This window comes from Lycorma delicatula, chromosome 1 (assembly GCF_047948215.1).
Source record: "Lycorma delicatula isolate Av1 chromosome 1, ASM4794821v1, whole genome shotgun sequence".
Taxonomy (NCBI): Eukaryota; Metazoa; Arthropoda; class Insecta; order Hemiptera; family Fulgoridae; genus Lycorma; species Lycorma delicatula.
Genome location: NC_134455.1, coordinates 316,573,342 through 316,594,882, shown reverse-complemented (window position 1 = coordinate 316,594,882; position 21,541 = coordinate 316,573,342). Strand labels below are relative to the sequence as shown.

The window sequence follows — 21,541 nt, the reverse complement described above, 5'->3', positions numbered from 1 at the left end:
TCTACTGTTCAGTGCATACATACTGTTCAGCAATAATTTTTCTGAGATTAATTCAGTTTGTCTCTGCCTTTGGATTACGTTACTCACATTATACAGATAATATTGTTTCTTTAGTGTGTCACGAACAATGTAAAAACAGAAGTGCCTTAGTGTTTCAGAACAAATTAGTGTTTTACACACAGTTGACAAAGATGTTAATAAAAAAAAGATTTAACCTCTATTTATCAAACTTTCTCCCTGGGATTCTCGATTTTGTTATAAGGTTTGACTGTATAAAGAGTGTTCTGGGACGTATCCACTGAACTTCAGGAACTGATTCAGGACACCAAAATGAGCAAAAAAATTTCATAACAACATAACTCCTATTTTGCTTTGTTTTCCTTCTGGACACCATTTTGTGATTTTCAACAAAACTATTTCTCAGGAATAGGTAAACATACTTTAATTAAATTTGGCAAATCTAAGACTAGTGTCTTGTTCCACAAAATAAAAAATGTTGAAAACATCAACTTCAAAAATTTCAAAATAGTGGCCATCTTAAGCATTTTATTTTATTTTGAACAAAATGACATCGTATTTGTAAAAATCTATTGACACACAAGAGTTATTGCAGACAATTAACCAGGCAGTACACTTGCACACCGTTAATGCAAGGTGATAATTTTTACTAATTTACTATTATTATTTATTATTAGTAATTTTTATTACATTTAATGGAGGAAATAAAAACAGGTAAAAAATTATCGGCTTGCATTATGGTGCACAAGCATACTGCCGGGTTCACTGTCTGCAATAACCTGATTGTTTGTCAATAAATTTTTACAAATGAGGTGTCATTTTATTCAAAATAAAATGCTTAATAAATTTTGTAAAAATAAAACTTAAGATGAAACAAATAATTAAAAAGATATTAAAGGTTATAAAATTAAGATGGCTACCATTTTGAGATTTTTGAAGGTGATGTTTCCAACATTTTTTATTTTGTAGAACAAGATACTAGTTTTAGATTTATCAGATTTAACTAAAGTAGGTTCACAGTTCCAAACCCACTGGGTTAGTCTAATGGTGAACATGTCTTCAAAAATCAGCTGATTTAGAAGTCAAGAGTTCCAGTGTTCAAGTCCAAGTAAAGGCAGTTACTTTTATATGGATTGGAATAATACACTTCATTTACACTCATACATACACTGAAGTAACTTTCTCAACGATAATTGCCGAAGGCTAGACAGAAGAAAAAGTTTACTGTTCCTAAGAAATAATTTTTTTTGTTGAAAATCACAAAATGGAATCCAGAAAGAAAACAAAGAAACATAGGAATTATGCTGAATGAACGTTTTTGCTCATTTTGGTGCCCTGAATCAGTTCCTGAAGTTCAGCGAATACATCCTAGAACATTCTGTTATGTATACACTTCTAAAACCAACATTTTTCTAGCAGAACTTTAAAAAACTTAATGTGATTTTAATTATAATACAATCCCATCTGCATAGGATAGACTTTTGTGAACACCTGTCAAAGAAGGAATTGTTTACATCAAAGTGGTGTCCTGCAGTATCTAATATACGTTTACTGTGAAAGATATATATATTCGTAGGTAGCCAACTTATGTGGCAAAGTGGTAGTGTTCTTTTCATCTAGAAAGTTTTGATTTCAAATATTGGTCAAGCGTGGCATTTTTCATATATTACAAAATTAAAGTTTCATTATAGTTATTATAATTGAGTGACCAGCCCTAATTGTTAAAATAAATAGAATATTAACCATATAAAATAATTCTTTCTTATGTTTTATACATATAATTAGTAACTCTAGAATTACTTAATTTTCATAACAACAAAAACAATTATGAGGTTGATTTAAAAAATTTTAATTTAAAAACTGTAAAAATACAAGAAGCAATGCAATTATTATTTCACTGTCAATACATTAAATATCATAAAAGGTTATGACTGGATGGTCAACTATTTCACTGAAATCTAACATAACCTAAAATATTTCAGAAACAATTATAATAATAACACACCAACTTTAAAAAAAACAAAACACTTGAATTTTATTTTATGTTTTTTGTAAAAGAAAAAATACAAAGCCACATAATACAATTAATTGTCATCTCCTAAAGCACCATTCACAATTGCACAATACTGTCTTAAACAAAAGGATCATCCAAAAACTAAACAAATAGCTCTTAATAAATTTGAAACAATAATTTGGCACTTATAAATAGAATTATTTTGCACAATCATCAATTAAATTTAAGAACATTTCAAATTATATTAATATTTTTTTTCAATTCCATGATTAAGCAAAGAAATATACCTAGCTTGTTAGCCACTAGCAATAGCAATTTAAAACTCATCACCTCCAAAATGACTGCTACTTAAAAATTCTTTTAATTTATGAAACAAATGAAGATCAATGGAGGCCAGATAAGGTCAGTATGGTGGATGCCTAAAATCTTCCCAGCTAAATTTATTGTTAGGTTGTTGCAGCTAAATTGATGTGAATGTTACCAAGAAACAAAAAATATCTCATTTTACAATCCTTTTTTTTTTGTATGGCACATAAAAGTCAACCAAATTTCTTGTAATAAGGATGTGAATTTACTGATGTTTCATTTTCAGTCCCTGAAAATGCTTGCCATCATTTTTGAGGACCCAAATTTTTCTTGACTTAGCTCTCTTCAAAATACCACTCACTGGTAATATTTATCTTGATACAGTTATTGAAGAATTAATCTGGCAAAAATTATCTGTAACTAAAATATTCACAAAAAATTTTGATTTCAAGGAGAGGGGGAGAAAGAAATAGAAAAACTGAGAAAATCTAATCCATCAGTGTAAATAGTCTGTCCTTATGGTTTTCATCACTGATATTCTGTTATTCAATCACAAAAGAGAGTCACTGAAAACAATCTTAATTATGACAACTTAATCATAAACATGCAATCTTCTTTCATCAAACATGAAATACTATTTTTTCACTACAACTTGATCAAATATATTTTATTACCAATAAATTTCTTTTGGGCAAGAACTGCATTTAAAAACCAGATCCCATAACTAATTCCACATTGGTGAATTTTTTGAATGTATCACGCATTTTAAATGATAAGACAGCATCATAAGAGTCGGTTGTGGGAGCACTAAACATGCACTCTTAATTTACGAATGAATGGTCCTCTTAAAGAACACAATCAGAAAAAGTGAATGGTTTAATCAGTGAACTTAATGAATGAGTTCTATTATTATAATTCATACATTTTTTTTAACCAATAAATTAATATACCTTGTAGGAAGATAAAGACCGGTACGAAAGCTGCCAAAAACTTCGACTTTTGCTGAAGGCCAAAGAGAATGAATAATGTTTTCTATATTATGGACCACTTGTAGGCGTACATTGTGTTCTTCAGGGGTAGGTGACATATATTCATAGAAGTCCACTATCTCCTGATGTAATCTGTAAATAAAAATTATAAATAGCATAATAAATGATGAAATCAGAAAAATGAACTTAAATTCAGTTTTTGAGCCAAGTCGACATAGAAATTCTAAAATGTTTTTGAAATTGCATCTACATACAAGATGAAAAAAAACCAAACAAAATCATTAATAAAAATTCAATAGAAATAATTTTCATTATTCACTATAATTTTTCATGCAAAAAAAAGAGCTGATTTTTTCCGAAAACCTAATCCTAAAACCATAAGTACAGGTAACTGATAAACTAGTTCCTGGTCAGTACTGCGAAGGCTTTATAGGTGGAACTAATAAAACAGTATTGTGGACAGTTAAACTAGCCTTTAGGGTAATCACCATGTTTATGATTTGTAAAATAAACTACTATAAATAACTACAAGACTCGAAATACATTTTATTCCAAAAATATGCTACAAAATCTGTTAAGTGAAAATGCTGCTGTAACTGTTGAAAACTCTTCAGAGCTGTATTATTATAAATAATTTACAATACTACAAACCAATATTACAATAAGATACTTAAAAACTGATATTATCTTCAAACCATTCAAAACAGGTTAACGTATCACTTCTACCCTCTCCTGGCGAAAAACTTTCTAATATTTCATATTTTTTTCACCTTTATTCAAAGTATTAAAACACAGCAAACTGATTTTGATGTCTATGTTACCAATATGTTACACATCGAAAAATATTTTTATATTTCTACTTTTAGTAACATTATATTCATTTTGCTTTTCGTAGGAAAGATAATCTTTATAAGAGTTATTTGAGTCTGCTTATGTCAAAATTTGTGTGTTTTAACTCTTATCTTCCACTGTCATAACACATCACGCACTATATATGTATTCTTCTGTGACAGTGATGTTCTGGTAATACATTAGCTGCGTATCCCATGATTTCCATTTCAGAATAGATAAGTTGTTTTAAAGGCTCTGGAATACAGAGACTGTTTCTTTATAATACAGGAATTAATTTCCAATTTTTATGAAGTTCTATTTTTCTCAGTTTTTTCTTTGTAAAGGGACATTTATTTCTTTTAATATATTTAACTTATTAACCAATAAATTTTATATAAAAAAATAATAATATATATATATATATATCCAGAAAACAACTTGTTTTTTGAGTTTTATTGGCATAGTGGTCAATATATGATGAATTATTTGAATTTTCACACACATACACACCACATTCTGATATTTTCAATTATTAAGTAGTAAACTGATAAAAAAATAAATACAATCAAATACACTATGATGGCAGCTCACAGCAAGAGCAGTAGTGTTATAGTGCCTTTGAATGCTGATAGCATTCTGATTTTTCAGGTTATTTCCGGTAGAAAAATGTCTACATAATTAGTACTGTGTACAAGGTACAAAATGTTAAAATACAAATATTTATTAATGTAAAACAGCAGCACAAGATAAATCAAACCGGACATGGGAGAGGAGAAACCACAGATTAGTGTATTCAACACAACAAGCAATAACATTTCGAATACCACACAAACTTTGATGCACACTGACCTTGAACCTAGAGGGTAAAAGTATAGGAGGAGGAACACAACCTGTAGCTGTGAAAGAAACTCAGTTGAGTTAAAGCCAACCACAACTAGTGCACGCACATGAAGCTGATGAAGGATGTCAGAATAATCATAGTCAAGGAATATTATGCACAGGGCAGATTGATCAAAGGAGTACATGAAAAATTCCATACAGAGTTCAACAGTGATCCACCTACAAAGTCATAAAGAAGTTTGAGTGAACTGGATCTGTGCTTGAAAAGAAACATAAATACCCACCTGCGAAAATAACCAAGGCACAGAAGATATTTGCCAGCAAACAACACACTAGGGAATCCTAAAGGACCTGTACTTGATGGCATACAAGATCATGGCTTTAGAAGAGTTAAAGCCTACAGACCATGATAAACATGTACAGTATTTCACATGGCTACTACACTAAATCAAAAGTGGTTTACTTGATGACAGACAACCAGCAAAAGCAAAAGCTGAGAAGTATACACTGTTATTAGCTATTATAAACCATATTTTTAAGACTTGTTTCAATATTCATTTTGATATCTGAAAGAAATTATTAAAAAAAATATATACATACATATACACCAACACACACAAAATAACCAGGATACAATGACCTAAGATATGCTAAGAGATGCTATCTCCTTTACAAGATTCCAAAACCTAGCGGAGATATTTTGAAATAATAAAACCTTAACTAAAACATATTTATGATACAACTTTAGAAAACAAATAGGCTTAAATTATAAGTTAATTTTAGAAGTGTCAAATTAATCAGGCCATACAGGCATTTTTGTTTTACCAAGACAAAAATAGCCCATGAATGAAGTGCTACTATTCATACTATCTGCCTTTGTAACAATTAAATATCATTTAATTAAACTGTTACGGCTGCATTCAAGGTAATCTAGTTTTTTAAAATGAAATACTTTTACATAAATAATCATAAGTTCATGACAACACTAAAGTAAGCAAACCTCAACTCAATTAATTAAAATAAAAGAAACAACTAAAATTTGTTACAATTTATTTTACATAAGATAAACAAAACAAAAACTAAAGAATTCATATATATTTCTTAGAATATGTACAACCCTTCAAAAAAAATCAATAACCACCTGTTTCACTGAGTCAAATTTGACACTTAATAAACTACTCATAAGTTCACAAATACTGTTTTATTTTTAAATAAAGAAATGCTACTTATAATCAACTTTTACTTCAAATATAATTATAAAATTTAAACTGGTTATAACATTTTTATGAGTTCACTTTTTTTATAAATAAGCAGATTATCAGCAGCTGTTTCATATACATTTAAAATTATATATATATAAACAACATGAATGTCATGTCAAGCATGTTAAAAACAGGTAGGAATAACTTTAACTTTTGACGTACATTTACACAATTAAATGCACCGTTCTACTATGTAGAATCAAGTAAAAAAAAAAAAAAAACTTTTCATAAGATATGAAAATGCAAACATTTTTTAGAAAGTCTGTAATTTGTTGTAATCGATTACTTTTGGATTATAATCAACCCGTATAAAAAAATTAATAATATTATGGGATGGGAGTACAATAATGCATTATTAAGTATAACGCAAATCGTAATTTAACGTCTATTTAAGGGAAGAAAGGAAAAAATTACACAAATTTAAACAATAGTGTCAATATTTTCAAACATCCTTTTTTGTTTTGGAAGGTTCTCATTAGATATGGTATTGAAAGTCTTGGACTTCTATGGGTTTAGAGCAATTGCATAACTAAACTATTATATATTACAATTTGATGGTTAATGGATAATAAATATATATATTAGGGTGGCCTTTAGCGTTACATAATTTTACAAAAATTAAAATTGTGATGCTCCCACCCCATCCCAATCAACAAAAAACAGGGTTGTGCAAAACTTTAGCTCAATTGGAAGAATGCTTGGTGATCCCCAAACACCTTCAAATTGGAACATACTTACACAACTATTAATTCCATTCAAAACCCTATCTCGGCCAATTTCTTTCTTCGTCTTAGAAAAATTTATGTGGACACATCTAGGCAATCCCAACAATTGTTTAAAAAAGTTCTGATTAAAATTTTCAAAAATACAAAAATTCCTGAAACATAAAAATTTTTTAAAATACTAGATTTTTTTAATAACGCACACAATTTCTATAAGAGAAACTCATTTTTATTAACAATTTCAATAAAATCATAACATAATGTGTACTCTAATGAACATTATTCTTTCCTAAGAGAGAATTTAGTAGGAGGTGAGTATTTTTAAGGGTTTGCGGTGATGATCCGTAGAACAAATTGTTTCTCAGTTTCATCTTTTGAGAATTATTGAAATCGTGAATGAGTTTGACAGCCTTTCTGGAACATCATTTACAACTATTAACTCAAGTTTTTCAATTCCACTTTCATAATCAGGATCACCTTCCATGTTGAAGGATCTTTGTTGACGAAACTGGTGCAGATAGAAAATTTTGTGAAGTTTTGTACCAGGAGTTACAAAAGAAGAAAACTTGATGTTTGTAAAGAAAGAAAAATCATTTTTGTGTAGAATGTACCTCTTCAGGTGATTTTTTTCTTCTTCCGCTGTATCTGCTTCTAGCAAAATTTTAGCCATATTTGCCTTAACCGTTGTTGTATAGAGCCATCGTTTTGGGAACCAAATACCAGAGTTGGTTGAAAAACATTTTAGCAGCAGCCTTACCGATTTCTGGATCAATATCCTAATAATTTATCAATTGAGACATGAATAGGAAATCAAGATAAAGTGCTTTGATTGCTTCTGATGAAAGAAACCAGACTTGAAAAATACATATTCTCTTATACCTATGAGATTACAGGAGTTGATTTTGAAACAGGTATAACTTAGAATGCATTAATTGCTCTTGACATCCACCTAAACGGATCTAGGAGGATCGATATCCTGTTCTTCGGAATGCCACCAAGAAAGATTATCGTTAACTCCTCAATTCTCTGTAATTATCTCACTGTTGTTTCTGCGTAGAAAGGTGGGTTCAAAAAGTTCAAGAATGGTGGAGTGGCATCAGGCACTTCATAGCTGACATTTATAACATTTTGACATTTATTTGACCTCTATTGCTTGCTGTTGTATCACAGCAAAGTGCCTGAATTTTGTCGGTTATACCTCGCATCTCCACTGCTTGGTAAACAGCGATGGCTTGCTCTTTTCCAGAGGAGTTTGGATTTCAGGGACTCCCAACAATTGCTCCTTGCCTTAAAAAAGTTACTATTACTGTTAGTCTATCAACCTTTTCAATATCTGTAAGTGGCTTTCCATCCCAATGCAACACTAATTCTTGGCAGTTGTTAGGCTAAATTTGTACTGAATTTCTGTGTCTAGCTTCTCTAAATTATTTCCTAAGGCAATGAAGAGATGTCCGATTATCAGGTTTTTTGTATCACATCAATTAATTTCCATTAATAGCGCTTACAAATAAAAAAAAAATACCATGTTTATCTGAACTATGACTTTCTGGGTAAATATTTCAAAACTTCATGGTTGATGAGGGTCACCTTGCAGTTGTCTGATTGTGCTAATATTTTTCATAGATAATTTTTTTGGTTGGAACAAGATAGGAGGGTGGAAGCTAAACTTTTAGAAAGTTGAAAAATAAGTGCCACCCTTATATATTATATGTATACATAATTCCATGAATTAATGGTTATATGGGTTCTTAATCTTTTGACAATATATATTACACGATGAATTTGCCCACATGATGAAAATTGGAGAAAAAAAGCTGCCTAGAAGATATTATTAGTGATGGAAAAGAACCTACTTCATTCTGTTATAGACTAAATCAATGATAATTTTTTGTTCTGAATAAACACGCAAAAAAAATTAATTTCTCACAATGATAGACTTATTCTAAAACTGAAAACAATGAACAAAAGTTACTTAATGTCATTAAGGTGTTGCTCTTTTTGTTTAAGGAATTCATTTTTATAATGTGTACAGAAAATATCACAATATATGAATCTCTTTAAAATAAGCAACTCTGTTAGAGATAGAGATGGACACATTTATTATGTCATAAATTTAAACTCAATCTCTTGTGTTTTTTATCCACGGCAATCTCAGTCAATTCTAAGATAATTAAGATTCAATAATGGTAAGTTCAAGACAGGGACTATTTTCCAATTAATTTGAAACTATTAACGTATAAGTGAGAGCTGGAAATGCAAAATATTAACAAAATTAGTACAGAAAAGAGTATAATGGATAAAAATATAACTATTAATATTCATAATAAACATAGAATAAGCACTATTACAAGATTTAAATCTTTGTTTTTTTGTGACTTTATTTTGTCTTATTATTATGTATGAAGATGTACAACAAAAAAAAAAAAAATTATTAAATACAGATAGTAATGTTGACTTAGTGTAGTGAGGAAATTCAATATGAATGACTCCTTTGATGTTGAAAAAACAAATTGGAATTCACATTTGATGAGCTTTTTTTGGTCTGGGCAATGAAGCTATATTCCACTGGCTGTACTGCTGTTTTGTTTCAGGGTTATAGCTGTAGCATCAAGATTCATCACCCCCTGTTATGACTTTTGACAAAAGTTTGTGCCTGTTCTTCCAATTCTTAGCACACTCTCAGACCTTTCTCCCTCTGGTCATCAGAAAGCAGTAATGGAAAAACCTTTACCACAATGCACCTATGTTCAAATCTTCATCCTGGCCCCCATAAGGGAAGATACTATTCTTGTGACAATCCTGGTTGCTACACCATCCCCTCTGTTCTTAGCCCTGACGGGCTTTACTGGAGGTCGTCTTTTAGACCCTCCAAACTTGATAACACAACAGTCATCATTTTGGTCTCTTTGATGATGCCATTGATGCAAATGCCTTGGCAGACATTACATCAGTATATTTATGTATTTACATAACCTACTACCACCTTCATATGTCCTCTTCCAACCACGACCACCTACAATAACTTACAACCCTCAACTATCACATTAACCGATCTGCCTTCTTACATAGGTTTTACACAAAAACTCTTCCTTTACCAAACTTCAATTAGACTATTCACTCATTCAGATCATTACTTAATTGTGTATTTAAATACCAAAAATATTATCCTCATACCAACAAAACAAGTGTTAACTGCAACAATGACAATTTTGTTCTACAATTCAATTTACTCAAAGTCCTCTTGATTAATTTAAAAATCAAGAAACAGATTCACAAACCTCTAATGAAAACATACTCTGAATCTCTCTGATCTGATCTGCTTTCAGGAGCTAGGTTATTGCCTACGCCCTCCGACATTGCAGCTCCAGCATAGTTCTCTATACATCCACCTCATCCTATCAGTGAATATTTTAGCTAATTGGGGCTCAATGCCAAACACCTATCTTGGCAAAGTAAGCACTCAGGCAGGCCCCTAGCCACCCATGTTGCTATTCTATCAATAAAAGCATCAGACCCCCTAAGCCATCTTCCCCAGGGTTAAGCATCTAAGGAATCCAGCAACTATGTTCCATTCCCTTTCAGTTTTCCCATTAACTTGCAGATCAAAACCAGAACTGACCCTCACAAACTACTTTGGTATGTTCAGCTTTGTACCTGGGGCCACCTTATCTAGAAAAGCACCATGTCCAGAAAGAAACTGTGTAATATGTCGATTGGGGGAAATCTACCTAACTACCTGCATACTTCTCACATCACAAAAAATACCACACATTTAATGGCCATTGAATGATTCAGTCCACCTGACCTGTTGTAAATAAAAACCTTGGTCGTCTATTTTTTTCTTGTGCTCATAGGCAAGATACCTTCTTAGCATCATAACCCGATTGGTGCTCAGTTCCAAGGATATCAATGGGCTTAATACCAGAAACAACTGCAGAAAAATTGGCATTAACTCCAGACAATTCCAGTTATTTTCTCTAATTCAGTGATGATCAAATATGATGGCAATGCGCACTTTTTGAACATTTTTGTCTGTTCTGGACGTTGAGAGACAACCCAAACGGGTTCACCTTCAAGTGACATTTGGCCACTTCTGAACCAGGCAAGCCACTTGTAAATTCTCACCTGGCCCAGAACTACCCTCCCATAAACTTCCTTAAGCACTGGAACCATTTCTGCCAATGCTTTCTTTAACAGGAAACAGAATTTGATGTTGGTGCGTTGGTCCTTAATGTTCTCCATCGCAAAAATGTCAAAAGCTTTGGGAGTTTAAGAAAACAATCACTCTGTTTGCTGCAATGGCTTCTCATGAATGCTACAAGGCAACTGAACAGGGAAAGTATCTAGTAAATATACCTAGTGGAAGAGGGCAGCACTGCCAACAAAAAATAATTCTCGTTAACCCCCATACTTCAATGAATATGCAACTGCCTGTATGAAAGATGTGAACAATCAATTTTTAATTAATTTGAAATTACTCCTAGAGATAAGTCTTATTTGCTTTAGTGAGCCAAGGCCTACACAAATTATGTTACTTATGCAAACCTCACCTAAAAAAAAAATTTTTTTTACGTAGGAAAAGGGTAATAGTGAAAAATAGTTTCGTGTATGTTCATAATATCCAAAAATCCAAAAGAAATATCTTAATCCTTTAAGAATTTTAATGTGATAACATTATTTAAACAAACTGCAATGTGCCTACACAGACGTAAATCAATCAGCCTTCATTTCAAAGTTATTATATTCTATTATGCTGGCATGGATATTTAGGAGTTAAGGATTATGAGAATTAAATAATTATAAGATTAAGTAATCCAGTAAAAAATGTATATTCCAGACTAGAAATGGTTGTTCAGACCTCATTTAAGACATGAAAAACTATTCAGGATTAGCATTTTTACATTTGTATAAATAAATCATGTATGTAGATTATACAAACATCCACGAGACTCAGACATGTTTCCCTAAAATACAGAGGGTCTAGACAAAAAGCAAATTTCATCCTTATAGTTTCCCTTCCTCTGTAGCATCTGACTCTGTAAAACTGCATCTTTTTCAATACACAGAATTGAAGTTGCAGGTTTGGTGTAAAGAAAATATGTAAACAGAACTTTTTCAGCTGAGATCAATCCTTTTATAATGCAATCTAAATTTAAGTTATTATTATTGCATTAAAAGGTAATACAAGATTGCATTAATATTATTGTATTACATATAATAGTGATTACAAATGCAGAAATGTAAGAATATATAAATTATTCTTTTGTATTATTTTTGCCTTAAAGTAAAAAAAAAAATCGAAGTGACAGCCAAAAAATTAATAGATCTCAATTATAATAACAAAATCAGATTAAAAATCAATGAAAAGTATAGATTTGGTTACCATAATTTCTTGTGCCAGTGATTAATCTTAACGTGACAAGAAATTTGTTTTGCTTTACTAATCATTACAGTGAGTTTAGAACATTTTTTAATTTCAATGGCTTTTTTGTAGGAGCAAAATTTTTCGTTCAAATAACACATTTACTAAACACTACTTGAAAAATATTATATTCATACAAAATTACCTCTATCAACTAACTATTCACGGGTGGTTGAATATCTCAGAAATAAAATGTCAGGTTTTTATAAAGTATTTATAAACACTTATCCTGTTTAGCATTACGTTGGTAGATTGCCTTTACAGGCAAAAGTTTTCAAACTCTCTTCAAGAAGTTTCTAAAAGAGCTTGTTTTCAGACTATCTAAAGGTTTTATACATAATCATATTATAATTTGCAAAATCTGTAATCATGATTTATAATTCTGAAGCATTATCATCAATGTTTTATTAAATGGTCTGCCAAATTACTAATGTTTATACTTTTCCATTTTTTATCATTTTTATAGACATCATACCTTTGTAACTCATTACTTGAAGAGACATCTGTGTTTATTGATGATGGTTTCATTACAAATTTAGTTTTATAAATTTATATTTAAATTATAATGAACAAATTTTTATTAGATTTTAGAAAAATTATTATGTATGGGGACATGCCAAGAGAAGATAGGATTTTCCACTTAATATTTAATTTATAATGAAATCAACACACACTACCATCTCTATTTATAAGTTGTAGTTGCAGATTTATGGTAAAAATTAAAAGCTCACCAAATTAGTAATATTTGACAAGATCCATTTAAAACATGATAAATAGTTATGTTAAGTTTCAAACAATCAGTTATAGAATTCAAAAGTTATAATTGGCTAAGGAAGGTTGTTGCAATCAGAGCTCTAAATATAAGTTTGTTTTTTGGATATAATAAAAAAAAAACTCTATGCAAGTATCTCAAAACTGTTTAAAGGCATTATTATAAAATTTAAACTTAAGCAGACGTACTACATGAGTCTGACAATCAATTTCCATTAAATTGGCTTCAAACTTAACCATACATATTTAATCATATTAACTGAGAGATGGTACAATGTAACTCAGTATATACATTTCAAGTTCAAGAAATTTATAATAGGATTAACTGTGCTCTAAAAATATTAAAGAAGCTGTTATTATTATTATTATTATATAACTCATATAAGAGTATATTGAAATTGTTGCTGCAGTTACATTAGATGATATGTCCTGTATATAAATTGAAGTTACTAATGAGATGAGGGTTGAAAAAACAGTAGTACTGGATTCAAAAAAAAATTGAATTAAACCTAAATAACTTTGATCTGCATATATACAGTTAAGGTTCCAAGATCACAAATTAACAGCCAAATCTTAAACAAATTAAGATAATTGGTTAAAATTCATAAATAAACTACTACTACACTTGAATTCAACTGAGAGGTATTTCCACCAACATCTGACAATATTACTGCTGTTAACTGTCATTTAGGATGACTAACTCATTCAAAGGCTTAAAACTGATTACTACTGTTTAGGTATTGAAATATTAAAACCTAATCCAAATATAAAACTGTAAACAATGATGAAAGAGGAAATTGTAATTGAATTACACAAAAGGATAAATTAACTATACAAAATAAGCATACAGAGTACAGAAAAATATTACGGGAAAACAAGACCAAAGTGTAATATCAGAGGTCAAATTAAATAATGCTTAATGCCATTTTGCGGAAGGAATTTCTGAGAAATTCTTTTAATGATAAAACAGAAAAATTTAATAGATGCTATATTCACAAGAGAACTTGAACTGTCATACAAAATTCTTACTATTAGATTTATGAGAATCCTAAATTAATAAACAAAAAAACCACTAAGCAGCAACATTTATATGAAAATGTTACATGCTTTAAAAGAACCAGAACAATAATCGTAATGTCTGGTATCAGCAAGATGGAACTTATGTAACAATGGATGAGGTTAAGGGAAGAAATGTTCCCATGCCTGCTTGTTCTCTAGGCAACAGTATGAAACTGCTTTCTTTAGCTGCAGCTAACCAGAATTTAAAAAAAATCAAGAGAATACTTTCTACTACAAAATCACTCAATCTACTGATTTAAAGAATACAAGATAACAGCTGCCATTAAAGATATGCTGGACTAAATCTCTATGATGCAGGAATTTGTGCGCACACATAGAATGCTGGAGGCATCTGCAGGATATAATCTTCAAAAGATAAATTTCCAGATTTACTTTCCGTTAATAATAAATATCTAAAAATATTCAGGGAAATAAGTTATTTTATTTTAAAATTACAATCGGGTATTTACTAGATTAAACACTTGTCACAGAGAATTTACATTATATAACAGTAAAACTTGGAAAACAACAGAAAGACAAGAATGGAAATAATATAAATAACAGAGGGTTTATGAAATGTGCTATTACGATAGATTAAAAATTAAGCAGGTAAGAGAACAAAATTAACTGATTTTAAGAGGTGGAGAAATATTTAAGGGTGAATCTAATAAAAAGAAAGACCTTGATATACAAACACAGCATATATCAATTTTGTTGAGTGGATCAGATGTTAAGGCTGCAATTAACGGAACATTACAGGAAGACTTAAAGAGTTCTTGGCCTGACAAAGAAAACACAAGATTTCAGAATTTTTTTATTTTTCATGTCACCTTACAATTTGATATATTTAGATCAAAAACTTTCCAACTTCTTAATACCTTCAGTATAATGTGATCTGTCCAACTAATTACAATAAGCTGTTTCTCAGTTTTGATGCACCATTTGAAGTGCATCTATCAGCTATCCATTTCTTCAGGCTTGAGAAAAGAAAGTAATTAGTAGAAGCCAAATATGACACACATGGAACCACATCGAAGGGTAGGTCATGGAATTTTGCACCAACAACTCAAGACATACAAACAAATGGATTATCGCGGTGAAAGAGCATTTTCTTTTTGGCCAGATGTGGACATTTAGTGTGAATAGCACCCTTCAATTGGCTCAATAGTGAAGCATAAATACTCCCTGGTGATGGTCCTGCCTTTTTCACGTTCAAAAAGCCATAATGGTAACTTTCTTGTTTTCTTTGATGCACTTCACCAGCTCACTAACTGGAATGGTGTTGAATCTCTGGTGTGTAATGGTGAATCTGTTTCTTCTACCATTAGAAAACATTGAAGAAACTTGCAGAATCATGTTTAAATAAGTTTAAGCAGACTTCATCACCTCGAGAAATGCTCAGTTGCATACATTTTTGGTATACTGTTTACAAACATGGATTCTGAGGAGTGGACAACTTTTTCATATTCAAAAAATTGTGTAAAATATAGTGAACAATTAATCAAGATGTTTGCAATGTCACCAACTTTCTGTACCTTCAGTCTGCAATCATTTAATACAACGTTCTGAATTTTGTGATTATTTCATTGGTTGTAAAGGTTTTTTGATCATCCTAGGCATAATTATCTTGAATAAATTGTACAATCATGTATTAATTAACCATCCCACTTTTAATTGTCAAAAACAAAGGGGAAGAGTCTTTTAAAGAGAAATCCAACTCTTTTTGAATATGTGTTAGGGTTAAACCTTCTAAAACAAAATTATTTATAACAGCTCATACTTCCAATTTTTCAGAAAATATCAAAATTTGTTTGTTTTATGGATCTGAAACTTTGCAACATGCCATCTAAAGGATCATACTTGAGAAATTTCATAATCACTTGGTCATACTTTCACCAATCTGTCTTGGGCCCAGAACTTTCTGAATACTACTGATATACAAGAGTACAAATAACTGAGCATGTCTGAATGTAAGAGGTATGTTAAAGTATGAGATAAGTAAAAAACAGAGAGGAATGGAGATCTGCTTACACCAATCTAATCGCAGACATAAAAAAAAATCAAGAAAGCAGATAAAAATGATGGGGCTTTGTGTGTTTGGAGTGTGCATTCATTTCCTCTTTCATTAAACAAACCTTAATTCGTTTATAATTTATGAATATTTAATAAAATGATTTTGTTTATTTAAAATAATTTGCTGTACTTTTGTTCAATTTATATAATAGAAGTAAAAATGGAAACCTACTGATTCCCTTACTGAATCAATCTTCTTCCTGCCTTATACCAGTGGATTTCAGGTGTGCATTTTGATCAATCTTAACAGGCTACATGACGAATTACATAAAAAAAAGACTCAAAATATATCTTTTCTTATTGCTAGGCTAGATACAATAGGAGTGGTTGAAATAGATAGATTAAAGGTGTCACTTACGGTGGATTGGGTAGACATCTGAATTGTAGATTCAAATACCCTTCAATGAAAAAAAAAGTAACTAAGTAGATAAAACATAATACGTATGGAGTTATCCGTTATAAATGTTCTTAATTATTTTGTTTCTTCTAATTTTTTCTATAGAAATAAAGAAATATTATGTCAGTTAAATCTTTAATTTTACTCTTTAGTAATGGTAAAAACCGATACTAATACAACACAGGGAAATTTTGATAAATATGTTATGATTCCTTTCTAATAGCTACTTTTATTAAGGATAACGTAAGATTATGTTGTTTACCTTCACTATCAATTCGTTCTTACCAGAAACATTACCCCTCTTCAGAATAAATTACCTTTTGTTATCTAAAAAAAAAAGCTTAAGCTAGAAAAAATACCAATAACTGAAAATTATAAACATTAAAAGAACAGAAAGTATTTTCATATTAATTCATTAACTCAATGTCAAAAACAGTCATCCTAATTAATATTTAAGAGAAAATTCTCTTAACATTTTTAAGTGGCTGCAGATAAACGAAGTTCTCTGCAATTGAAAATTTATTCTTTTTTTTCCTGTTTAGCCTCCGGGAATTACCGTTTAGGTATTAGATGTATTAGTGTAAATGAAGTGTAGTCTTGTACAGACTCAGTTCAACCATTCCTGAGATGTGTGGTTAATTGAAACCCAATCATCAAAGAACACAAATATCCACGATCTAGTATTCAAATCCGTATGAAAGTAACTCTGCCTTTACTAGGACATGAACACTGGAACTCTCGACTTCCAAATCAGCTGATTTGGGAAGACACGTGGACCCAATCCACATGGATTTGGGAACCCGGTGGATTGAAAATTTATTACCAAATGAAGATTTTCATAAAGAAATAAATTATATACAACCTAATACCACTTTTAGATAAATAACCCATTAAAATGGGACAATTTAGCTGAAACAGATATAAAAACTATCGGATTCAAAATTTAGAAAAAAAATTAATCTGTGCAAACTACTGAAACCAACAAACATTTAAAAAAAGTCTTTGAGTTTTCAATAAAAATATATAATTTCATCTAACAAATGTGTTCTAGGATAACACATTTACAAAAAAATTTTAAATAACTCTGATACAAAGATAAAATAACTTTATAAAAAGACTGATAGTAAATAAACATAAAATAAGGAAAAAACCACATTACCAGAATGATTTTTGTAAGTCCTTAATGTTAATTTAGAACAAATGCTTTAAACAATAATATCAAATAAAAACGCAAACATACAAATATATCTGTAAAAATCTGATGCTTGAAATGCCAATTAAAAAAAAAAATGGTAGACACTAATAGTGGGCAAACTGCCATAAGCTGGCCCTTTAGGGCAAGTAGTGTCTTAGAAATTTAAAAAAAAAAATTAATTAGTTTTTTAAATACAAATAAATGTTACTAATGCAACTATTAAAATTTAAAAAGCAACAAATTAATTAAAACGGGAAAAAATTTCATTTTCGTTATTTTAGAAAGCGTACTTTTTAAACTAAACAGTTGAAGTACAATATAAAAGTTAGAAATAATTATTATGAATATAAATTGAACGAAAATTCTTCACAACTAAGATATAAAAACAAAATTACATGTGACATTTCAAACATGAAGTGCCATAATATATACGTGTTTTTCTACTCAAGGACATGCGATATATAACAAATATAAATTCGATAAATAAATGTTAAAAAACCATCAATCACAACTTATGTTCTAGAATACTACAATATCTTTACCCAGTCACACTTCTTGCATCATATCTACGATTTGGTGGGCGCCAGGGACAACCTCCATTTATCCCTATCAAAGAAGCATGGTTTTTGTTCATGGCGTACGTACTAGCCCGGTTTGACGTAAGATTCGAATTATTATTAAAATTAGTTTGAGTTCGTTTAGAGTGAGCGTCTCCGTTTGTAATATCTAAATTTACAAGATCGTGATTTTTAATATTATGATTACTGTCATTAACACCTATTTTTAAATTGTCTATCCCTGTATGGGCGTCCCAAATGCGTGTCCAGAAATCCTTAGCAGGGCCCTCTTGTTCTGGTTGAAACCAACCAATCTTTGGATCCATGAACAAAAACCGAACTCACAAAACGAAACCCCCTTTTTCACTACTCACATTCAACACCATTGCAATAAACGGAAAAAAATTAATGCACTTAAACGAGTTTAAAATCAGACGGACACATAAAACAGAAACCACATCACTTTCAGTTAATTCGACTCACTGTTATTACTGTAGATAGCACCACAGTGCCGGCGCATGCGTCCATCATAATCTTAACAGCAGCTATACAAACATAAAAGACGAAAATCATAAAAGTCTTCAATAAATAGCGCGCAACAAGTATAATAATGCTACTGAAAATTTATATATCCAATAAGGAAATAAAAATTTAAAAATGATTCGCTACAACTATTATGGTAATTTAGTTAATGTTTCTCAAAATAAAATAATTATATTTACGGGTACAACAATGTGAATAATGTTTTTCCGTTAAAACAGAAAAAGTAACCTTATTATAGGTCCATGTCTTGTAATATATTTTAATATTGAATAATGTATTTATTACCAATATATCACCAATTTATAGCATTTTATAATTTTTCCGTAAATCGTTCAACGTATTTCATTTCCGGCCGATGTCAGCAGCAATTTAAAAACTTTCCAATAAGTGAATGAAGATGGCCTTGCCCATAGCCAGTTCATTTTTTTAAACAGTTTTCAACCTTGCTCTTAAAGCAACATACCTTTTAGATAAGAATGTATATTTTTTTTCACACACCTAATAATTTGTATCCACATGCTGCACAATTCTTATGAAACATTCACTCCTGATTTTACAATTCAACTGATTCATTACATAAAAATAACTCAAATTATATGTATCTTTATAGGCTCAAGCTCGTACACATATACCACAAACAATATGGTATTACACAACCATTGAAAATTAGTGGCAACTATAAAAATTATAAAAACTTGTACATGCAAAGAGTCAATACAAACAAGCATGCAATCCCTAAACAAAATTATTAGTGCAGGTATTGTGGTTTAACAGCTGTAAATTTCTATGATTGTTTTATAGGACTTTGATAAATGGTATGGATAATCTGACCCATGAAATGGAAACTTGTCTGAAAAAACTAATGTAAATAATGCCTACTTTTAGATTGGTGTGGGATTACACAGTATTTTATTTAAGAATTGATTCTGACAATTCTTTTATTCTGTCAGTTTTCTAAATTGAGATTTTTTTAATGAGACATTTGTCTCAATGACGAGTTTGGACTATTGAGTTTTATATTTGAGATTCTTCTAAACATTACTTATTACATAAGATTTTAATGATGAAATTTAATAATAGTTAAAGAAAATTCCTTTATTAAGTTTCTTAATAGATAATGAGCATCATCTGCAGTTTAGCTGTTGCTTTATTTTAGTTACTATAAAAAAAATCACCACTGTTTTTGTTAAAAGTAAATTTATCAAGGTGGCTGGGGTATTGAGATTGGTAAACTACCATGGAGTAATAAAAGGCTACTTGCTACCTTATATTTGCCTTTTTAATGCGTGTATATTTGTTTTTTTAAATTTCAAATTTTTTTTCTTTGGATTGTAAATTCAGATATGTAATAAAGAAAATTGTAGTATAAATTGTTAAGCTTGACTTTTTTACTTGAATTAACACAAATCTATGATGAGAAATGCTTTATTAATATATAATCATAGTACATGAAGCATTTCTCAATACAGTGAATTTATAATCAAAATTTATAATCAAGGTAGCACAAGTAGCCTCAACTTACCAGGGAAACGCTATAAAAAAATCACCACTGTTTTTGTTAATAAAAGTAAATTTATCAAGGTGGCTGGGGTATTGAGGTTGGTAAACTACCATGGAGTAATAAAAGGCTACTTGCTACCTTATAACTGCTTTTTTAATGCTTGTGTATATTTGTTTTTTAAATGTCAATTTTTTTTTTTCTTTGGATTGTAAATTCAGATATGTAATAAAGAAAATTGTAGTATAAATTGTTAAGCTTGACTTTTTGACTTGAATTAACACAAATCTATGATGAGAAATGCTTCATTAATATATAATCATAGTACATGAAGCATTTCTCAATACAGTGAATGGCCTATAAACTAGTCAAGCTTACACAATTTTCTTATTCTTTATCTGAATTTATAATCAAGGTAGCAAAGTAGCCTCAACTTCTGTTGATTTTGTCAGCAATTTAACTAATTTTCAGTGGTATTGCTACAGTTACTAAGATTTCAGTACTATTAAGAAAATAGTAGCAAGATTAGAGGGGCTTGCAAAAACAGATCCATTCAAAATTCTAGCTAAATCAATTGCAGTCTCTTAAATTCCAGGTAAAAATGACTAAAAAGAAAATTATTGCTTAGTTATAATTTTACATGTATATTGAACAAAATTTTCTGGAAAGCAGTATATCTCATACTATTATCATTAACTTACATTACCTGAAATCTTAATGCAAGGAATTTATAAGCACAAGTCCAACTGCATTTTCACACATTTCAACTACAAGACCACCTAGTGGAGCAGGATTGTATTAAATGGTACAAATTATTCTCCTACACAAGTTAAATATTACGATCTTAGGGAAATTTCTAGAATCTTATAAAATTTATTTTTATAATTGATTTTTTAATATTTAAGCTTTTAATAATAAAATTTAAGCTTAATTTATTAAAAATAAATTTCTTATATTTATTGGTATATGGTATAAGTAGTAATCCCACAACAAACAATCTTTACATAGCAATCAATCCCACAGAGTAGTTACTTATTTCAATGT

General features: G+C 30.1%; 1 protein-coding gene across 1 annotated transcript in view; it reads right to left on the bottom strand.

The window, feature by feature from the left end:
* The window catches only part of LOC142318350 (terminal nucleotidyltransferase 4B-like), a 66,704-nt gene extending 47,781 nt beyond the window's left edge, over positions 1 to 18,923 (bottom strand). The window contains exons 1-2 of the mRNA XM_075354939.1: positions 18,442 to 18,923; positions 3,289 to 3,459 (exon numbers count right to left, since the gene is read on the bottom strand). Of these exons, the coding sequence (XP_075211054.1) occupies positions 3,289 to 3,459; positions 18,442 to 18,782 (512 nt within the window). The 5' untranslated portion in view covers positions 18,783 to 18,923. The remainder of the gene's footprint in view (positions 1 to 3,288; positions 3,460 to 18,441) is intronic.
* Between the last annotated feature and the right edge of the window lie 2,618 nt (positions 18,924 to 21,541).